We start from the raw sequence: 20,578 nt of genomic DNA, 5'->3' as shown, positions 1-20,578 counted from the left end.
ATAAACGGATTAGTTTTTAACCTTGGGGGATACCATTTAGGTAAACCCAAAAAAAAAATGAAATATGAGGATTCGATTTTGATGAGATACATAAATTTGAGAATTAGATTTGTGCATTATAAAAGTTTTAAAATTTCAGGTACTTTTGTGTTTTAAATGGCAAATTATTGGTCCAATTTGTGTTTTTCACATTCTAATTAAACATACCATATTCCAATAATGCTGTAAAATACTACCATCTTTCCAATATCAAAATTAAAAAATATATATTATCACATTCTTTTAAGTTTTAATCTATGCAAAATCTTAATTTTTCGTCATTAGATTAGATAATGAGGTACCAATTGAATTAGTGTAATAGTTAATTTATTAGCTTGTTTAAATAAAATGTTTAACGTTTGAATTTTATTTTATACATAAAATAATTTATTAGTCAATAACAAATTTTTAAATGAAGTTCTAATCCAAGCCGGATAACAATCAAGTTGGGGGAGATTATGAAAAAAACAATTTGATAATGAGGTGCATGAAAGCACCAAGTTAACTACGAGACATTAGGGAAACTGGGAAACTATACCGTTAACCCTTTAGACCCGGAATAAGTGTGTGTTTGTGTGTGGGGAAAGGCAACTTAAATTAGCTTCATTGCAAGCGATATGAATGGATAGTCTTGATGTCATCATCTCATCTCATCTACAAATGCAACAACATATACACATTTCCTTTGTCCTTCATTCTTATCTCTCTCAAGTTTCAACATTTTCATTTAACACCAAAATTTAATCTAATTTACTTGTAAGGCATTAGGATTGTTCTAATTATAAGATTTTTGAATAATAATATGAACCACATTTTAGTTTCAACTTTGATCTTTGTCATGTAAATAAATTAAAATTTTTTTATTAAAAATATAAAAAATTAAAATTTTTAATACATTTATTTTGTATCTATTAAATAAAAAAATTTAGCTAAACTCATAAATAAATAATCCTTAATTTTTCACACGTGGCAATTATATACTAGCAATTGGTTGGTTAGTGTTAGTGTTAGTGTCTTGATTAATTTTATTTTCTTTGTCTGAATTCATTCCTTTCACTTTCTCTCTCCTTTCTCTTAGTTTGCTTCTTAATCCATCCAATTCCAAAATAATCTCTTTGCAACTGCATATTCAATTCGATCTCTTTCTTCTCTCTCTGCAAAAGCAACACACAAATGTCAAGCAATTCCGAAACCGCGACGGTTGTTGCGCGTGGCCGTTTGGCCATGCTCACAGCTCACCTCCGTCCCTCCTCCGCTGATGACGTGGCATCAGCTCTTCAGCCTCTCCGTCTCTCCGTACAGTCGTCTCCGCCTCCGAACGTGAAGGGAACGTTGACCGTCGTGGACGAAAGGACCGGAAAAAAGTACACCATTGAGGTCTCAGCTGAAGGCACGATCAAAGCCACTGATCTCAAGAAGGTATGTGATTTGTGATTTGTGATTGTGATCGAATCAAAGTTTTAGTTTTGATCTCTGTGCTCTAAGGGATTCTAATTTTGGGAGATGTTTCTCATCAAAATCCGCACCTTTCACCTTTCCTTGATCAGTTCTCTGTGATTCTGGTTTCTCTCTGCGAGTGTATTCGGTGTATATCGTTGTTCATGATCATGGCTATGCTTATAACGATGACGTTAATGTCTTTACCGGGAGAAAAATTAATTATTTATTCATGGTTACAAGCTGAAGTTACAAAATAAATAAATAAACAAAAATTGTAGCCGTAATTTTAGATATCAATTTTACCTATATGGGTTAGTGATTTATATAAATTAATAATTTAATATTATAACCATGGATATGATAACATGATTGGAATCTAAAATAAAAAATTACCAACACACAAATTAAATTGTGGGGTAATTCTGATTTCTTTATTTGCAGATAACAACGGGGAAGAATGACAAGGGTCTCAAGCTTTATGATCCAGGATATTTGAACACCGCCCCTGTTAGATCAACTATTAGTTATATCGATGGCGATGAGGGGATTCTTAGATATAGAGGGTACCCAATTGAGGAGCTTGCAGAGAAAAGCAATTTTACAGAAGTAGCCTATCTCATTTGTGAGTATTTCTTTAGCTGCAGTGTGTATGTATATTGTATTCCATGGTGCTTGTTTATCAGTAGAAGAAAATATTATATCTTTAATGCCAGTGAGGAAACATGCATTTCGCCATAGTCCTGGAACCTGTTAGTTACATGTTAACATTTAGATGGCATGAAAGTTTCTAAAGTTTGTTGACTCTCATTCTCTTATTAGTGTATGGAAATTTGCCTTCTGAAAGTCAGCTAGCTGAATGGAAGTTCGCTATATCTCAACATTCAGCTGTTCCACAAGGAGTTTTGGTGAGCTTCTATGCTATATCTATTTCCCATAGTCCTATCTGGTGTTTGCTATTCTTTTTGTTTTGGTCATTGACGCATTTAATATATAAGCAACTTCCAGGGATTGTATTACTGCTTGAAATTTAATATTCGGGTGGAGTCATTTTTTATTTTATTTTTTAAGTAGGTTTTCTGACCTCTTCCTGTTAATTTTCTGGGATGGTTTAGATCAACCTGCATAGGAATTTCTTTTTCAATGTAGTTCCTTTTAGTTTATATGCAAAGGAGAGAAAATAAGCTGTTCAATTCTTTTTAATGAAGTAAGAGGTTACTAATCCGAGTTGTGGTCTTATCTTTTATTTGATTTTGTAGGATCTTATACAAGCATTGCCCCATGATGCACATCCTATGGGTGCGCTTGTTAATGCCATAAGTGCTCTATCCATTTATCATCCTGATGCGAATCCTGCTCTCAGAGTAAGTAACGAAATCTTCTGTCAATTGGCTACTCTTTTGAACTGTTCTTCATTGATTATGTGTCTAGTAATAGCATAACATGGCATCTTCTAAATCTTAATTAGTTTTGGTTACGTGATCTTTCTTTTTCTGTTTTGTTCTTTGTCTTCCCTTTTGTATGTTCTATATTATGGAAACAGATTGGTTACATCTAATTTTATTTGTCCATGGTATTCAACCCATTTTGTGGATTCCTGCTGATTTTAGATGTCTACAAATTGAATTTTGTTTTTCATGATCTATTATTGTTTAATGCAGGGTCAGGGTGTTTATAATTCAAATCAAGTGAGAGATAAACAAATAGCACGGGTTATTGGAAAGGTATGCCTATTCATTCTCTTTTTTCTCATCTCCCCCAGCTGGGTCTGATATATCTAAATTATCCATACAACTCTATATCTTTTTTCAGTTTTTTGCAATCATTGACCGGCCCATTTTTTTTTTCGCTGCAGATAACAACGATAGCTGCTGCAATTTATCTCAGAATTACAGGAAGACCACCTGTGCTTCCATCCAACAGTCTTTCTTTCACTGAGAATTTCTTATACATGCTAGATTCCCTGTAAGTATTATTCTATTCTTATGTCTAATTGTACAAGATGATGATAATGATGATTATTGTTGTTGTTGTTGTTGTTGTTGCGCGCTTGTTATGAAAAAAATTGTTTTTCTTGTAAACACTATAATACTACCTGGCTTGGTTAATATGAATAAAAATAGATGATAGGATGGTAGTTGCGTTTTCTATTTGTGTGTGGAATAAGTGTGTAATGCAACCTTCACTGTTGATGCGTTCAGGGGCGATCGGTCATATAGACCCAACCCTAAGCTAACTCGTGCACTGGACATCATCTTCATCCTGCATGCAGAGCATGAAATGAATTGTTCTACATCCGCTGTTCGACACCTTGCATCAAGGTAGACATCATACTACAGCACTACTTAAGCAAAGAAAGCAGCTAATCTAATCTTGCTTAATTATTAATTTATTTCAGTGGTGTTGATGTATTCACTGCTGTTGCTGGGGGTGTTGGAGCTCTATATGGACCTCTTCATGGTGGAGCTAATGAGGTTCTCCCACTATTTCAGAATATTATTTCATTTAGGCCTATGACCCTAGGAATGAGAATACAATTTAAAGATTTTTCAAAAAGAAAAAGAAAGGAAAAAAAGAAGATAAAATTGGTATGAAATAACTAATTTCTTGTTGATATTGTAAACTTAAAAATAATATGAAGCCTTTATTATTATTATTATTATTAGAATGACTTTTTTTTTAAATGTAAGGAATTACTATAAAGAGTTAATGAAGCTGTCACAATCTTTTGTTCATTCTTTATTATATGATGAAGTGAATACACATAAGCACAACACTGATATTTTTATGTATGAGCTTCCTAATGTAACCTTTGATTGTGCAGGCTGTCCTCAAAATGCTGAGTGAAATTGGAAGTGTTGAGAACATTCCGGAGTTCATTGAAGGTGTCAAATCCAGGTGGCTACTACTTTCTTTTGTTTTCTGGGTCTTATTTCTTCCCAAATTTTTGGCTTAATGCTTGTACCCTGGAAAGATAGCATCATGGATTGCTATTGTTGCTTCACTTTTTGGGGATTTCTTAAATGAAAGTGGGGGAAAGAAGATAACTTAAGATAAAAATCTTTTTCTTTTGCTTTTCCACAGGAAAAGGAAGATGTCTGGTTTTGGTCACAGAGTGTACAAAAACTATGATCCCAGAGCAAAGGTCCTAAGAAAACTGACAGAGGAAGTTTTTGCAATTACTGGCCGGGATCCTCTTATTGAGGTATTTATCCATCTTTTAGTCTGTCTTTCCTATTTGTTAATACAATGACATACCTACGTGCGGGTATAGATCCTCACATGTGAAAATTTCACATGATTTGAACATATATAATATCTCTAATTCTCTAATTCTCTAAACATGACATGTGCTAAAAGAAAATTCACATGGAAGGTCTGTTCTCCCCACATTTATAATTTTTCTTATATTTTACATTTTTTATTGTGTTAAAATTAAATTGCAGATAGAATTAGACAAAATAATCTGTAGCAAATTTTTATTTTAAAAGCATTATTTGTTTCAATTTGATTCAGTATGTTTAGTTTAAGCTTTGAAAGTTCTAACTTGTGTGCAAACGCTTGATTGTTCAGGTTGCAGTTGCCTTGGAGAAGGTTGCACTATCTGATGAATATTTCATCAAGAGGAAGCTATATCCAAATGTTGACTTCTATTCTGGAATAATTTATAGGTAATCAATCATTACATCTTGCATTTAGATTTAGATATGATAAATTATGCTTATGCATGCTTGAGTTGATGGTTTTATGCAATCAGGGCCATGGGGTTCCCACCTGAGTTTTTCACTGTTTTATTTGCAATCCCTCGAATGGCTGGGTACTTGGCACATTGGAGAGAGTCATTGAATGATCCTGATACGAAGATTATGAGACCTCATCAGGTTACTTTCTTTCTCCAAATCACTTTGTTTATGATTTTTTGCCCATTAATCAGGATTATAGTTGGTTATTTCATGCATATGGTTGTGTAGTATTTACCAGAAGATATAGAACATCTGATGCATTTCCGGTTACATTTCGCTTCCCTAGCTTCACAGAATCTATTCTATGCTTTAGGTTTATGTTGGAGAATGGTTGCGACATTATAATCCGATCAACGAAAGGATTGTATCAAGTGATGCTGACAAGCTTGGCCAGGTAGCCATGTCGAATGCCTCAAAGCGGCGGCTCGCTGGATCAGGGATGTAGTTTAGAACCCCAGTTTGGATGAGTGTCATGACCAAAAGGTTATACATAGAAAATGTAGGGAGAACATAATTCCTTGTTTATGGACGTGTATTACTTTGCTATAACCAGGGTGATTCATAGGGAGCATGTCACTGGATAAATAATTCAACTTCAGTCTCATCCATGAAAAATGATGTTGGGTGGGATTAGTTGTTCAAGCCATGTATTCAAGCACTATATATAGGTGCTACTCCTTCTACTTATGCCTTTTAAGTACTTTGTTAAATATTAATTTTGATTTTATTCTTGAAAATAAAATATTGTTACGTTTCATATCATATATAAAGGTGTAGTCACTTGTCTTAGAGAGCACACTGGTCACTGCAAGCAAATACTTAGGTAAGAGTGAAAGGAAACTGGTTGAATCTACAATCACCATTTGGAAGGCATAAAAAAGAGTTTCTTCAAATGTACATTAGAGACAGATTTCTATATAGACATGGTGTTAAGGAAACTGTCATCAGTTGTCTGACATGTCTGAGTTAACTTTTACAAGATGGTAACTCCCTTCTGTTTCAATAAGTGAGTGAGAGGAATTAGCATCAGCATACATAGTACTATATGTTGACATGCTTTGTGATCTACTTGGATTCTGCCAGAAGTGATTCCTCATACTCTTATATCTTGAATTTGAACTATAAGCTGAATATCCAGGATCAGAAAGTATATCTTGAATGTCTGTCCAACCTTCAAGCATGCTCACAGCTTGTGACATTGTTGGTCTTAGTGTTGGAGATGCATTAGTACATAGTAGAGCCACATTTAGCATTACCATTGCCTCTTTTGTTGAATATTCTGACCCCAAATCTGGATCAACAAGCTCTAGAAGATTTCCTCTTTCTTGCAAGACATATGCCTGAAAAAAAACTCAGATTTCAGACTAGAATAACCAATATCAATTTATATCATGCAATACAAATCAATCCTTGTTTTTAGAAGTTACCCAATCAAGAAGATAAACAAATTCCTCATTAGGTCTGTAATTTGTGTTGCTCTTTCCGCTAACGATTTCCAATGCAACCACCCCAAAGCTATACACATCTGCTTTGTCAGTTAAATAGCCACGCATTGCATACTCAGGAGCCATATAACCACTGCAAAATGACAACAAACATGTAGATGAACTACAAATAATAACTTTTGAAATGGTTGCAGAATACGATGAACTTACATTGTTCCTGCAATTCGAGTGCTAACATGACTTTTGTCATCTTCATTGAGTTTAGCCAAACCAAAATCCGAAACTTTGGCATTGAAATCCTTGTCTAGTAAGACATTACTAGTCTTTATATCCCTATGAATGATCTTGATTCTGGACTCTTCATGGAGATAAGCTAAAGCTCTAGCTATACCAAGACAAATCTTCTTCCTGGTTGGCCAGTCCAGTTTCACTTTTCTGTCTAGATCCTTACCTACATATGATTGTGATAAAGATAATCAGTTGATTCATTCAATATACTTTATTCAAATTGCAGGTGTGAATTTATAATGTTAATCATCATTCTGAAACTTACCAAATAGTATCCGAGATAAACAATTGTTTTCCATATACTCATATATCAGTATTAACTGATTACCCTCAGCACAACATCCATAAAGCTTAACCAGATTTGGATGTTGAAGCCCTGATATCATTCCTATCTCATTCACAAACTCACGGTTTCCTTGCTTTGATTTTGATGAGAGTTGCTTTACTGCAATTACAGTTCCATCTAATAGTAGCCCCTGCATCATGGACAAAGGTTTATATATAGTTAGATAGATTCGACGTCGATCCGTACATTTCGGCTAAATAACAACAGAATGAAAAAGAAGGATGAAACATACCTTGTAAACAGAACCAAAGCCACCTTCACCAATTTTATTAGCTACATCAAAGTTTTTAGTTGCTGCTTTGATTTGTTTTAAAGTAAACAATCCTGTCTGCAGATCTATACCCCTAAGTTCTGGGAAGAAAATAAGAAAGACAAGTGTGAAATTTGAATTCAAGTTTTAAACATGAACACTGCTTTTGGAGGTATACTTATTTGAAAGAAATTGAAATACTCAAATAAAAAAATAATAGTTCTTCAAAGAACTTGGTGTTATATTGCAAATTTGCAATGTTCCATACCTTTATACACTGCATTGCTTCCTCCTATATATCCCTTTCTCCTCATTACACCCAACAAAATAAGAACAAGTACTCCAACAGCAGCAACTATACAAGCAGCTAGCAGAATGATGTAGCTTTTGTGGCCATTTTCTGATGGTACTGGGAAATCTGGGCAAGGGAAACAGTATTTATTAGCTTTTGTAGAATCAACAACAAAATCTAGATATACATAGACATAAAATTTAAACACTATGAAAATTTTAATTCCTTTAATACAAAGTAGTAAACACTATGCAGAAGTTTACAAATAAGAGTTTAGCTTGGAAACACTTACTAAGCTCTACTGAGATAGCAGATACTAGAGGTCCATAAACTCCTCGAGTCGGTATGCCGGTTGTGCCCTTTCCAGCCCAGTAGAAGTGAATTTTCAATGTATGTTCTGTGACAGTTGCATTAAATGTCTTCACAATTGGCTTGCCAGTACCACCAGCTGCTTTTTGGATATCAAATTCTTTCAACACCAATTTCCCCTGAATTTCAACCACATAACAACACATTCCATCCACATCAATGCACAATTCAGTAGGAACCAAACAACTAGAATCATGTCTAAATCATGTGGCAGTAGCTACCTGGATGTACACATCAAAAATTCGCCTTCCGAGACTGTAAAATGACCTGTCATTGATAAACATAATCTCTGCAAAGTGAAGCTCAACAGTGTAGTTTCCATTGATAAGGCATAGGCCATAGTATGTCAGAGCAAGGGGCGAAACACGAGCTGTAGTGTAAAGTTCTGAATTGAGTGCAGAGACATTTACAAGTCTTGAAGCATTAGTCACAATAAAGGGATCAGAGTCAATGTCATTGTCCATGAAGTTCCCAGTGCTGCTTAGAGCCCATCCCTGAGTAGGGTAATACAACATTGATGCACCTCTTCCTTCTCTGTCGACTTCATAAACACGGCCGCTGACATTTGCTTCCGGTCCACCACAGTTTATGTTCATGGAGTGAGAATCTGTTGCATAAACAATGGCAATTAGGAATTCTTGGAGCATGCAATCATGTTTACTAGAAGTTTTTGTAACTTCTATTTTGTTTATTTCTTGAACTTAGAAGAGATTCATAAGTTAATCTTAAATTTAATGCATTACACACACTTACATTTGGTAACTGAGGCAGGGCATGGAAAGTTCCTTTTAAGGCATGTAGGAATCCTACTTCTGCAACAAAATGTGGAATTTAAGGTAAGGCCTAGTTTTTCAGAAAATTCTTAAAATCTGAAAGGGTGAAACTTCATATTCAAAGCAAAATTAGCTTACTGTGTATCCGCGGATGAGGAGTATCCCTCAACAAGGTTTCTGGAAAAATAGCAAAAGTTAATTAGTTATAACTGATAACTAACATTCATTTAAGTCAAAATGAATATCAGACCTCAAATTAAACTTACAAGGTCCCTCCTCTTTGACATTCAACTGGACTAGAGCTATCCCAGTTGAAGTTATTGGAAGAGATATCCCTGCACCAAAACTAGTATGTCATGATCGCGGTTTACATAAGAGTGTTATGCAAGCTCAACAATATTTGTCTTTAAACATCAGATTTAGCATTAACATATCTGAAATCTAGATTGTTTGTAAACTAATGCCATATATCTAAAAGATCAGGGGATTTCACATACACATTTTTACTAGTTCTAAGGATCCAACTTGCTATGGTCCCTGATAGCATGTTCCCAGTTAAATACCTGCAACATATATATGATAAAAGAAAAGGAAGTCGTTTCATTAGAAAGGTGAATGAGATGATTGAATCACAAATTTTCATTAAATCCATTTACTTACATGTAGTCAAGTTTGTCAAGGTTGGAAAAAGATTCAGGTATCTTCCCACTCAAGCCATTGAAACTCAAATCTCTAAAACAATGAAGATAAATACATGAACTTGTTTTGCATAAAGAATGAGTAAATTCAAAAACCGTGTGTATATAACCCTATATGTATGTCTGATTTGGTGATTTTACTTACAACATTTTCAGTTTTTCCATTCTTCCTATATAATCAGGGATATTTCCTTTGATCAAGCATTTTCTCAGTATCCTACATTATAAGATGTCCAAGAAAAAAAAGATATAGGCCATTGTTATATTGAATTTGAGAGGGAAAAAAAAGATATATTGAATTTGAGTCACTGAAAACTCACAGTGTCTTCATGGATTTCATATTACTCAGTGGTGGGAAAGAAGAGCCTTTAGTACCTTTTAGGTCACTTATCCTCCTAAGTATCATAAAGGAAAGAAAAAAAAATCACTTGATATATTCATCATCTTTAATCAAAGTTAATAATAACAATAATAGTAAAGTATTACAAGCATACAAATCACTCAATCTTGTCAATGCAGATATGCTAGAAGGTATAGGCCCCTCAAGAGAACAACCCTGCATGTGCCTGTAACAAAGAGGTGTCGAAATTAACTATTTTTGTCTATACGATAGTATCTGATTGGATGCCCGTGTAAATATAAAAACAAATACAATAAAAAGAGAACAAAGAATTAGGCTTACAGCTTTTCGATTGATGTCCAATTACTAATGAAATCCGGTATCCTCCCGGAGAAACTATTATCGCTTAGCCTCCTAATATGTGACTTCACAAAGATTATCAAAGTTTACCTATGGTGGAATGTAGACAAATCAGATTGATAAGAAAATACTTACAGATCATTCAACTTGGTTAACTTGGAGAGTGATGCTGGCAATGTTCCAGTGAATCCATTTGATGACAGAATGCTGAACAAATAAACATGATTCATTCATGTCAAGCAATACTACATATGTTAAGTAGAGAAAAAAGAGGTCAAGAGTATATTATTACATCTTTTCTAGATTGATCAACTTCCCAATCTCATTTGGGATGGGGCCTGTAAAGTAATTTCCCTCAATACTTCTGCAATGTTCATGCAAATATTGGAAATCATATTACCACATACATTGTTTAGAGTACATAACATTTCTACTCACAATAAAGGTGAAAATAAAGGAAAATGCATCAACTTACATGTTTTTGAGAGTTGTAATATTTGTGAGAACCTTGGGGAATGGACCTGATAATTTGTTTCCCATTAAAGAGCTGCAAATTCAGTTAAAAAATCTATATTGTCATTGGCAAATTGTTTACTTGCTGAGGAAGAAACATAGTGTTCGCGCATGCGCACTGCGTGCTGCGAAACCAAAGGGTGCATTATATGAGAAAGAAACTTCTTACAGCTCAACTAAGTTCATGGAAGCCCATTGTTGAGGTATAGAACCAGTGATGAGGTTGCGACTAAGGTCCCTATTTGAAAGTGCAACACCAAGTTAGAGATAATGGAGCAATGAATCATAGTTCAAAAGCTGAGGTTTGGTTGGTTTATCTTACAAAATCTTGAGATAATGGAGCTTGGAAAACTCTGGTGAAAGAGTACCACTCAGATTCTCTGCCTTCAAGTATCTGTTAGATTTTAGAATGTGAAATTAAAAGCAGGAAATTAGAATTTAATAGTGCTACCACTATGCATACACTATTTATAATAAACATTATTTTGACACTAGTATTTTCTTAACTACTAGCAGGTGTTTCCTTTGTTTTGCTAATTAAAAAATAATCTAAATACTCAATTAATATGAAGAACACTTGGTGTAGTGTAATAAGTGTTACTGATTAGAATTTAGGTAGTGGTTAACATGATTATGATTAATGCAAAATGTTCCAACAAATAAGCCTTAAAACAGAACAACATAATTAGAAAATCTAGCAAATACCATTATATATAAAAATTTCCAACCAATGTAGAATTTATGTATTTTCTTCATAAAAGAATAGAAAACATTCTGTTAAGTAAGCCACTAGTCATCTTTGAACCTAAATCAACATTTCCTGTTCAAAAAACCAGTTAACATTTGCAAAAATTAAGATCTAATTTTGAGTTTAGTTAAACTCCAAAAGTAAATGAAGCAAACTACAGTGACATATTTTCAAGCCTAGTCAATCTAGGACTTATCAATTGGATATAAAAGAATATATAATTTAAAAGTTTGCAGTAAGCACTGACCAAAAAGTTATTACAGATAAGAATTTACTTTTGCTGTCTTAAAAAAAATGATTAGATCAGAGGATCCACTTCAAAGTCAACTATGACATGCAATTTGCACAAAGATCTGTCACTTCTGAGGTGTGAAAATGATGATTGGACTTTGCAACAAATTTTCAAACTTCACTCCAATTTAGACCAATGGGGCACTTTGACACCTCACTAATTTGTTTGATTAAGACTAATAATATATAAGACAACATAACTTATTGTATGGCCAAAGGATATGCACACATTACAACAAATATTATAAAAGATACTACAGAGAAACTCTTACTGTTTAGAGAATCAGTGATATTAATATTTAATCCTTCAGTCATTCTCAATCAATAAATTTATTTGTTACATTCAATAAAATAACTATAGTTACATTATGTTAACAGAATACTACAAAGACATACATAATTAAACCTCTAAGTTATATATATATATAGCTAAGCATAATTTGAGAGAGGAAGATTATTTATGAATTATGATAAGTTCAGGCAGTTATAGCTACCAATTTTGAATGAAAATTCAGGTGAAGAACAATTAAATGGAAAGCTTGAAGAAGAAAAAGTGAGACTCTTCCTTCATCTCCCTAAAGGCACATGTTTCCATGTGATTTTCTGCCATAATTCACATTAAAAATGAATGATTAAGAGAGAGAGAACAGTACATGCTTACAAGATGGCAAGAAGATTGATTGAAGGAAAAGCAATCACAAGCCACAAAGCTCTGAAAGCTCTTCTTATCAGACATGTTCCAATTCCCTTCTCCACTGCAAGGATCAACACCAAAGTCCCAATCCTTCTTCCCTAACTTCTTCCCTATCTCTTTCAATGCCTTCACTGCATATACATAAATCAAATCAACAATAATGTTATATCAATCATTAATTATTAAAATTATGTGACCATATAAGATTTGACCAAAATCACTTCCTTCCTATAACTATAGAATACAAAAGCAATAATTATATTAAGCTACTAAGACAAGAAGAAGTAGTAGTTGTAGTAGTGAAGTAATGACTCTCTTACCTTCTTCAATGTTGAGTTTTGGTGTGGCAGCAGAAGCCAAATGTGACAAGAAAACCAATGAAGTTGAACCAAGGAGAAGAAAAAGAAGGAGCTTGGAACAACAGCAATGGTCTAAATTATTCTCCATGATTGAGTTTGAACTTTGGAGTGTTACTAATTGGTTGTTGTTCCAATAAGTAGCAGAAATAAATAAAGGGTAGTGAGGTAACAACTATAGGGAACTTATTTATGAGATTTGAGTCATGAGGATAGTGATAGATATTAGGATACAAGAAAAAATAAATAAATAAATAAATAAATGGTTATGCAGCATAAGGTACTGTGTAGTCTTATTGTGAGTAGGGACCAAATTAAAATAACATTATTATGGCATAATGCCAAACCCAATGTTAATCTTAATGTATTAATGTATTAACAGTAATATAATGTATAATATTTGTTTATGATTGTAAGATGCAAGAGGGAGTGGAATGACACTGTGAGAATAAAAAACAAATTGTAATAAATAAAATATTTTTGTTTAAATATATATATATATATATATATATATATATATATATATATATATATATATATATATATATCTCTTTGACTCTCTGTCGGCATTCATCATAATAAATGAGTTTGTTTTTACTTTCACCACAAAATTTATATACATGGGTTTTCTAAATCTTATGAAATCTTCTTTTATAACATTATTGTTTCAATTATATGTGTTTAAAAAAAATAATTATATTTGTGAAACATAGGTCTGTAGATGACAAATTTTGATGAGCTATGCAGGACTTCAAAATAGGATAAGAGTATTGTTATTATTATTGGACCAACCTACCATGTTTGTTTGTTTGTTTTTAATTTTCTTCTGCAAATTAAAGCTCTTCTAACTGCATAATAATAATATTCCACCAACATTTTATTTTCAATATTTTTCTTGTTTAGAAGAAAACGCGTTATTTGATCTATTTATTACCATTGACCAACCTCCAACAACATTATTAAGTCTCTTTGTTGAAGCTTTCAAGCAAAGTGTCCAATGCACTATAACGAAATCAAATAGTGAGTTATGTAACTTCATAATAATAATAATAATAATAATAATAATAATAGTTAAAATTAAATAAGGGTATTGAGTAAAATATTATCTTAATAATATATTAGTGTATGTTTTTATTTACTATAAATGAATGATCAATAATATCTTAGCTTGTAATATATCATGTAGTTTTGTAAGGGAAGTGACAAAGATAATAGCAGATGAGTATAGTAAGGTGTGATTCCAACTTTGTTAAAAGACTTATTGGAGGCAATTAGGCAAATACTCATCAATATTTATGTGGAAATCTTTTTTGGTAATAAAGGAATGTAATAATTAATATATTTGGGAGAGAGAGAGAGAGAGTAGACTTAGCTTTCAAATTATTTGTGTGTTATTATGGCTCAGAATTTATATGTATAAGGAGAAAATTGAAAATGAATTTATTAATAAAGCATTTAAAAAAAAAAAACATCGCTTGCTTAAATTATTGATGCCTTTATTATGTAACATGGAAAAGGATTTGAAGATGATGACAGCGTTTGTGATGTTAACCATATCAATATTGCTCCACATTCATATAAAATACTTATCTAAGTCATCTAAACAATTTTTTGTTAACACGCCTCCCCCTTTCCTCCAAGTTACATGAAATATACGCGCGTCCCTCTCTCCCTCCTATTAACGTAACAGATAAACCTCTTCTTCAACGTAAACATTCTTCTTCCTCTTCTCTTCTCCAACGATAACGATTTGTATTGTAATTTTTGGATCTGTAATATTTGCTGTTCGTCATTCTTTTTCTTTTTTCTTTTCTTTTGCTCGTTCTTCTCTGCTGTTTATTCTTCTTCTTCCTATTCTTTTTTATTTTCTTTTTCGATTTTGTGGATTTATCTTCTTCGTTTTCAGATTTTAATATTCTATCAAAACAATAAATGATTCAACTTCAAATCAGTTGAATGAGAGTGTTTTGGATTATTCTTCTGAAACGAATCAAGCGGACGAAGTTTGGATTTGTTTTAATCGAATTGAATGGAATGCAATTGTTAAATTGAATTGAATTGAATTGAATATACGCATATGTTTTGAATTGAATTGAATTGATAATTTCTCAATTGTAGACACAGGTGTTTTGAATTTATATAATGGATAATGTTTCGTTCATTTAGTATTATACAATTGTTTCACCATAATAATGTGTTCGGTTTATTCTGCAGAAAGCTGTTTGAATTTGATTTTATATAATGGATAATGTTCCGTTCATTTAGTACTATACAATTGTTTCATCATGATAACGTGTTCGGTTCATTATGTAGAAAGCTGTTTGAATTTGATTTTATATATAATGGATAATGTTCCATTCATTTAGTACTAAACATTTGTTTCACCATAATAACGTGTTCGGTTCATTATGCAAAAAACTGTTTGAATTTAATTTTATATAATGGATAATGTTCCATTCATTTAGTACTATACAATTATTTCACCATAATGACGCGTGTTTGGTTCATTATGCCAAAAACTGTTTATTGCAAATATATATCTTTTCTCCCGAGTCTCCATTCCAATTGATCCACTAATTTATTGCAAATAATCTCTGTTATATGCACACAGGGAGCAAGCACGTCAAAGTAATTAGTTTCTATGAGTTGCGCTACGTTATTCTCATTGAATTTTAATTTGTTGTGTTGCTATTCTTTTCCAAACTTCCCAATAAGTAAAATTCTTTAACATCTCCGGATGAAATATTAAAGGCCCACTCTTTTGTATTAGATTCATAAATTTATTTCTCTCAAAGTTTATCCAAGCACTCTTTTAGATTATTTTTTGAATCGAATTGAATGGAATGCAGTTGCTAAATTGAATTGAATTGAATTGAATGTACGCAGGTGTTTTGAATTGAATTGAATTGAATTGAATTGATAATTTCTAAATCGTAGACACAGGTATTTTGAATTTGATTTTATATAATGGATAATGTTCCATTCATTTAGTACTATATAGTTGATTCAATATAACATCTTCAGTTCATTATGCAGAAAGCTGTTTTGAATTTGATTTTATTTAATGAATAATGTTCCGTTCATTTAGTACTATACAGTTGATTCACCTTAATAACGTGTTCGGTTCATTATGTAGAAAGTTGTTTTGAATTTGATTTTATATAATGGATAATGTTCCGTTCATTTAGTACTATACAGTTGATTCACCTTAATAACGTGTTCGATTCATTATGCAAAAAGCCGTTTTAAAACTAAATACTGATAAAAATATTTTTTAATAGTGATATATGTACTTTTTCGGTCCATCCAGTGTATTAATTTATATTCATTTGGGTTTTTAGAGCTATTAATGTTTGATAAATACCCTGATTTGTATTCACTGTGAACCTAGAACAAAATAGCAGCCAGACAGTTTCAACAGATATATATATTAACATCTCAGACCGACAAGACAAAGACTAATCCATCTTAAATCAAATATATACATTAACATTAGATTTCCAATAACATTTACATTAATATTCATATATATACATTCAAAGAAGCAGTGTTTGTTTTTTTAAACAAGTTAAACAAAATAGTGTTAATTACAACCAGTCAAACAAAGTATATCCTATTTACTATCTAAATCTCCATATGTGAAGTTACAATAAGGGCTAGAGAGTGTAGCAGATGGCTTCGGGAGTCTTATTACTTCAGATGCCTGAATCACTTGGTCTCTCATTTTGTACATATGCTTACGTTATAGCGCGGCTTCTCCTTCTTTGTCACCATTGTCTTCTTCATTTTTGCTGTAAGAACAAAAAAATTTGGTCAATAATTCACTCAATACACTGACAAGCACAAGCATGCACATTTTAATCAAGTAAATCAAAATGGGCAGCTCCACTAAACCGAACAACATTCATGTGCTGAATAAAACGTGATAAATATTTATTCATCAAAAAAAATATTTCTGCATGCACAAGGACTTAACTGAACACACTAACAATCAAGTGAATCAAAATGAGCAACTTCACTGAACTAAACAACATTCATGTGCTGAATAAAATGTGATAAACATTGAATCATCAAGAAAAATATTTCTGCATGCACAAGGACTCAACTGAACACACTAACAATCAAGTGAATCAAAATGAGCAACTCTATTGAACCAAACAATATTTACGTGCTGAATAAAACGTGATAAACATTCAATCATCAAGAAAAATATTTCTGACATTTCTACATGCACAAGGACTCAAATGAACACACTAACAATCAAGTGAATCAAAATGAGCAACTCCACTAAACCGAACAACATTTATGTGCTGAATAAAACGTGATAAAGATTTAATCATCAAGAAAAACATTTCTGCATGCACAAGAACTCAACTGAACACACTAACAATCAAGTGAATCAAAATGACCAACACCAATGAACCGATCAATATATCACAGAAAACAAATAACAACACATTTTCTATTCATATGCCCTAGTTACGCAATAAAAGTGGATTTAGAATAAGGCGATCTACTAAACGAAGCAACTCAATCCACTAAACCTTAAATCGAACTAGGAGAAACGTGAGTTTTGAAAGAAATTAAATGAACTTTATAACGACAGTTTTTCTCATACCTTGCGAAATTTCTGTTCTTATTTTTGTTTGTTTTTTTTTTCTTCCTTTCGAAAGCTTGACGCGATTATGGAGTAGGAGCAGTTTTCGCAGAGAACACAACGGGGGTTTGAGAGATTTTGAGAGAGATTTAAACTTCTCCAGTGGCGGTTTCGAGGTTGAAGAAGGAACATTGTTACATAATAAAGGCGCGAATGAATGTTAAATGTTTTGGGAGTTTGGACGCGTGAATACACGCTCATTTAATGGAATTAGATTTTTTTAATGTTGGGTCAACTTGAATAGATTTCGATAAAAAATTACATGAATGCATAGTATAACTGTAATGATATATAATAACAAAATAGCGAATAAATACACTATGTCTTTTTTTTTTAATTCATATTTTAGGTCATATTTATTTCTATATAATTCATATTCATTTGGTTTTGAATAACTGAAGGAGCGAATTGAATGAAACATTGTTCAATCATCTTCTAATCTATTAATACTTTTCTTAGCATAAAAAATTTAATATGATTTGCTGAGGGGTAAAATCCCCAAAAATAAAGACTATGAAAAATTACGAAAATATGGGGAAAATAAAAAGGGACCAATTGTAATTTTATTTTAAATTTTTGAAAAAATGAATTTTTCGAGGTGAATTGTCTTTTTCGTTTTTAATTTTTTTAAAATACAATTCGAGTACCTAGAAAATTAATAGGTGAAATTTATCTAGACAAATTTTCAAATCAATTATATTTACGTAGATTTTGTTTAGTTTTTTGTCTTAAAAAACAGTAAACGAGATACAAAAATAGAATAACACATAAATATAAACATACACAAATTTTTACTTTTGTTTGGTAATAACATACACTAAATTTATATTTATATCAAAATATTAAATTTATTCTCATCAATCATCATTAACATCGGTCTTACCACCACCATCATCATATATAATTAACAAACAATCATAGCTAACAAATTTTTTAATAATAAACATTTGTTTATTTCAAAAAAAATTATAGTAGCAGAAACATCAACCAAATTAAAGTTAAAAAAAAAGAAACAGACAATACACAAACTAATAGACTTTATATTTAATATATTTTAATTTGTATTTTATATTTTATACTTAAACATATATTTTTATTTTATACTTACCATTGATATAGTGATCCACAAACTAATGGACTTTATATTATTTAGCTGATTGGCTACTTTAAAATTTGTACGAACATTGGTCAACCCCATCTCTATGAAAATAATCATCATGACCATGCAAATCATATTATCATTCAAGAACATGTTCGTCTGAAATAACATCACTCAAGAAAATGATGAGTTATAGATAGATAGGACTTTTAATATTTTTTTATTTATTTTTTTCTAAATTTAAGAAAACTCTAGAATATTATGATGAGCTACTAATTATTGTTCTGATCCATATTTTACGTTTTTGACAAACGATTATTCACATAAAAATAATTTTATAATATATTTAACTAAATTATTATTATTATTAATATAATACGTATTTATATTTTAATTAGGACAAAAAACAGAAATAAGCCAAGAGAAAAAATAATTTACGTGAATAAGTCAAAACGAAAACTGTTTCATGAATCCACCAATGCACGTTTATATGTAGTTCGAACCAGTTTGGTTCGAACTCCATTTCTACATAATTCGAACCAGCTTGGTTCGAATTATACACAAACACACGCACACACTAATTCGAACCAGCTTGGTTCGAATTACACACACAGTAATTCATGGTATAATTCGAATTATGCTGTTAAAAAAATTAATAATTTATTAAAAAATTTTATTAAAAAATTTATTAAAAAAATTAATAATTTAAAAATTAAAAAAATATATATTTTATTTCATACGTTAAAAAAAAGCTAACAAAATATTTAATTACGAGACTTCTTTAAAATATTAATGAGCTATCAATTCGAATTTCATACAATACTTTTCTGTCCATTTTTAATAGCTCATGAATATTTTTTAATAATTTTTTTTAAATTATACTACAAAAAATATTTTATCCCATGCAAAGCAATTTAAAAAAAATGGCTTAAAAAAGATTAGGATTACTATAAAAATTTGTAATGTTCTAATAACTTAGGTAAATATATGCATGTACTCAAATTTTAAATAAAATATTCTACATAGTCAATAATAATTTAGAAATGAAAGAAAATATTTTATTTCATACAAAATAATTAAAAAATATATTTTATTCTATACAAAATAATTTAAAAAAATGGCTTAAAAGATGTTATGAGTACTATAAAAGTTTGTAATATTCTAGTGATTTAGGTAAATACATGATAAAAATATTTTTTCTTTAATTTTTAAATTATTAGTGACTATGTAGAGTATTTCTTTAATGTCCTAAGTTATTAGGACATTACAAATTTTTATAGTACTTCTAACATTTTTTAATCCATTTTTTAAATTATTTTACATAGAATAAAATATTTTTTTGTGGTATAATTTAAATAAATTTATAAAAAAATATTTATGATAAATTTTTAATAAAATTATTTAAATTATATGGTGAGATATTACATGATTCGAATTACCCATGGGAAAATTCGAATCACTCTGATTCAAATTATATGGTGAGCAATTCGAATTCTATACAATACTCTTCTGCCCATTCTTGATAGCTCATGAATATTTTTTAATAAATTTATTTAAATTATACCACAAAAAAATATTCATGAGCTATCAAGAATAGACAGAAAAGTATTGTATGGAATTTGAATTGATAGCTCATTAATATTTTAAAGAAGTCTCGTAATTAAATATTTTGTTAGCTTATTTTAACGTATGAAATAAAATATATATATTTTTTTAATTTTTAAATTATTAATTTTTTTAATAAATTTTTTAATAATTTTTTTAATAAATTATTAATTTTTTAACAGCATTATTCGAATTATACTATGAATTACTGCTTGGTTCGAATTAGTGTGTGCGT

The 20,578-nt window shown here is 31.0% G+C and overlaps 2 protein-coding genes across 4 annotated transcripts; one reads left to right on the top strand and one right to left on the bottom strand.

Moving 5' to 3' along the window:
• Nucleotides 1-660: 660 nt before the first annotated feature.
• Nucleotides 661-5,981, top strand: LOC112765075 (citrate synthase, glyoxysomal). 2 transcript variants are annotated; one of them, XM_025810939.3, is made up of 13 exons: nt 661-1,458; nt 1,921-2,101; nt 2,299-2,384; nt 2,736-2,840; nt 3,138-3,200; nt 3,332-3,441; nt 3,678-3,797; nt 3,875-3,950; nt 4,301-4,374; nt 4,561-4,681; nt 5,050-5,147; nt 5,234-5,357; nt 5,533-5,981. In XM_025810939.3, the coding sequence occupies exons 1-13, from the start codon at nt 1,213-1,215 to the stop codon at nt 5,662-5,664; spliced, it is 1,536 nt and encodes a 511-aa protein (XP_025666724.1). In that variant the 5' UTR covers nt 661-1,212; the 3' UTR covers nt 5,665-5,981. The 2 variants fall into 2 exon arrangements, with proteins under 2 accessions (XP_025666724.1, XP_072079378.1); XM_072223277.1 differs by having other exon boundaries at nt 692-1,458; nt 5,234-5,383.
• Nucleotides 5,982-6,025: 44 nt separating this feature from the next.
• LOC112765074 (probable LRR receptor-like serine/threonine-protein kinase At1g07650) lies at nt 6,026-13,250 on the bottom strand. 2 transcript variants are annotated; one of them, XM_025810938.3, is made up of 24 exons: nt 12,947-13,250; nt 12,586-12,757; nt 11,216-11,287; nt 11,063-11,131; nt 10,856-10,927; nt 10,673-10,744; nt 10,516-10,587; nt 10,363-10,434; nt 10,175-10,246; nt 10,001-10,075; nt 9,826-9,897; nt 9,643-9,714; nt 9,480-9,545; nt 9,249-9,317; nt 9,121-9,159; nt 8,963-9,021; nt 8,431-8,816; nt 8,133-8,328; nt 7,817-7,966; nt 7,531-7,649; nt 7,218-7,428; nt 6,875-7,115; nt 6,647-6,797; nt 6,026-6,559 (listed from the first exon to the last, which is right to left on the bottom strand). In XM_025810938.3, exons 1-24 carry the CDS (start codon nt 13,071-13,073, stop codon nt 6,164-6,166), a joined length of 3,102 nt encoding a protein of 1,033 aa, XP_025666723.1. In that variant the 5' UTR covers nt 13,074-13,250; the 3' UTR covers nt 6,026-6,163. The 2 variants fall into 2 exon arrangements, with proteins under 2 accessions (XP_025666723.1, XP_072079377.1); XM_072223276.1 differs by having other exon boundaries at nt 12,594-12,757; nt 12,947-13,144.
• Nucleotides 13,251-20,578: the final 7,328 nt, after the last annotated feature.

This window comes from Arachis hypogaea, chromosome 17 (assembly GCF_003086295.3).
Source record: "Arachis hypogaea cultivar Tifrunner chromosome 17, arahy.Tifrunner.gnm2.J5K5, whole genome shotgun sequence".
In the NCBI taxonomy this organism is placed as follows: Eukaryota; Viridiplantae; Streptophyta; class Magnoliopsida; order Fabales; family Fabaceae; genus Arachis; species Arachis hypogaea.
Note: the sequence above shows the minus strand (reverse complement) of the source record. Positions and strands in the feature narration are given on the sequence as shown.

Coding starts and splice junctions, on each gene's coding strand:
- LOC112765075 (XM_025810939.3), top strand. CDS start 1,213: ATGTCAAGCAATTCCGAAACCGCGACGGTTGTTGCGCGTGGCCGTTTG. Junction 2,841..3,137: donor ATGCGAATCCTGCTCTCAGA/GTAAGTAACGAA, acceptor TGTTTAATGCAG/GGTCAGGGTGTTTATAATTC. Junction 3,442..3,677: donor TTATACATGCTAGATTCCCT/GTAAGTATTATT, acceptor TGATGCGTTCAG/GGGCGATCGGTCATATAGAC.
- LOC112765074 (XM_025810938.3), bottom strand. CDS start 13,073: ATGGAGAATAATTTAGACCATTGCTGTTGTTCCAAGCTCCTTCTTTTT. Junction 11,288..12,585: donor TCTTGCCATCTTGTAAGCAT/GTACTGTTCTCT, acceptor AAAATCTAACAG/ATACTTGAAGGCAGAGAATC. Junction 11,132..11,215: donor CTCCATTATCTCAAGATTTT/GTAAGATAAACC, acceptor ACTTTCAAATAG/GGACCTTAGTCGCAACCTCA.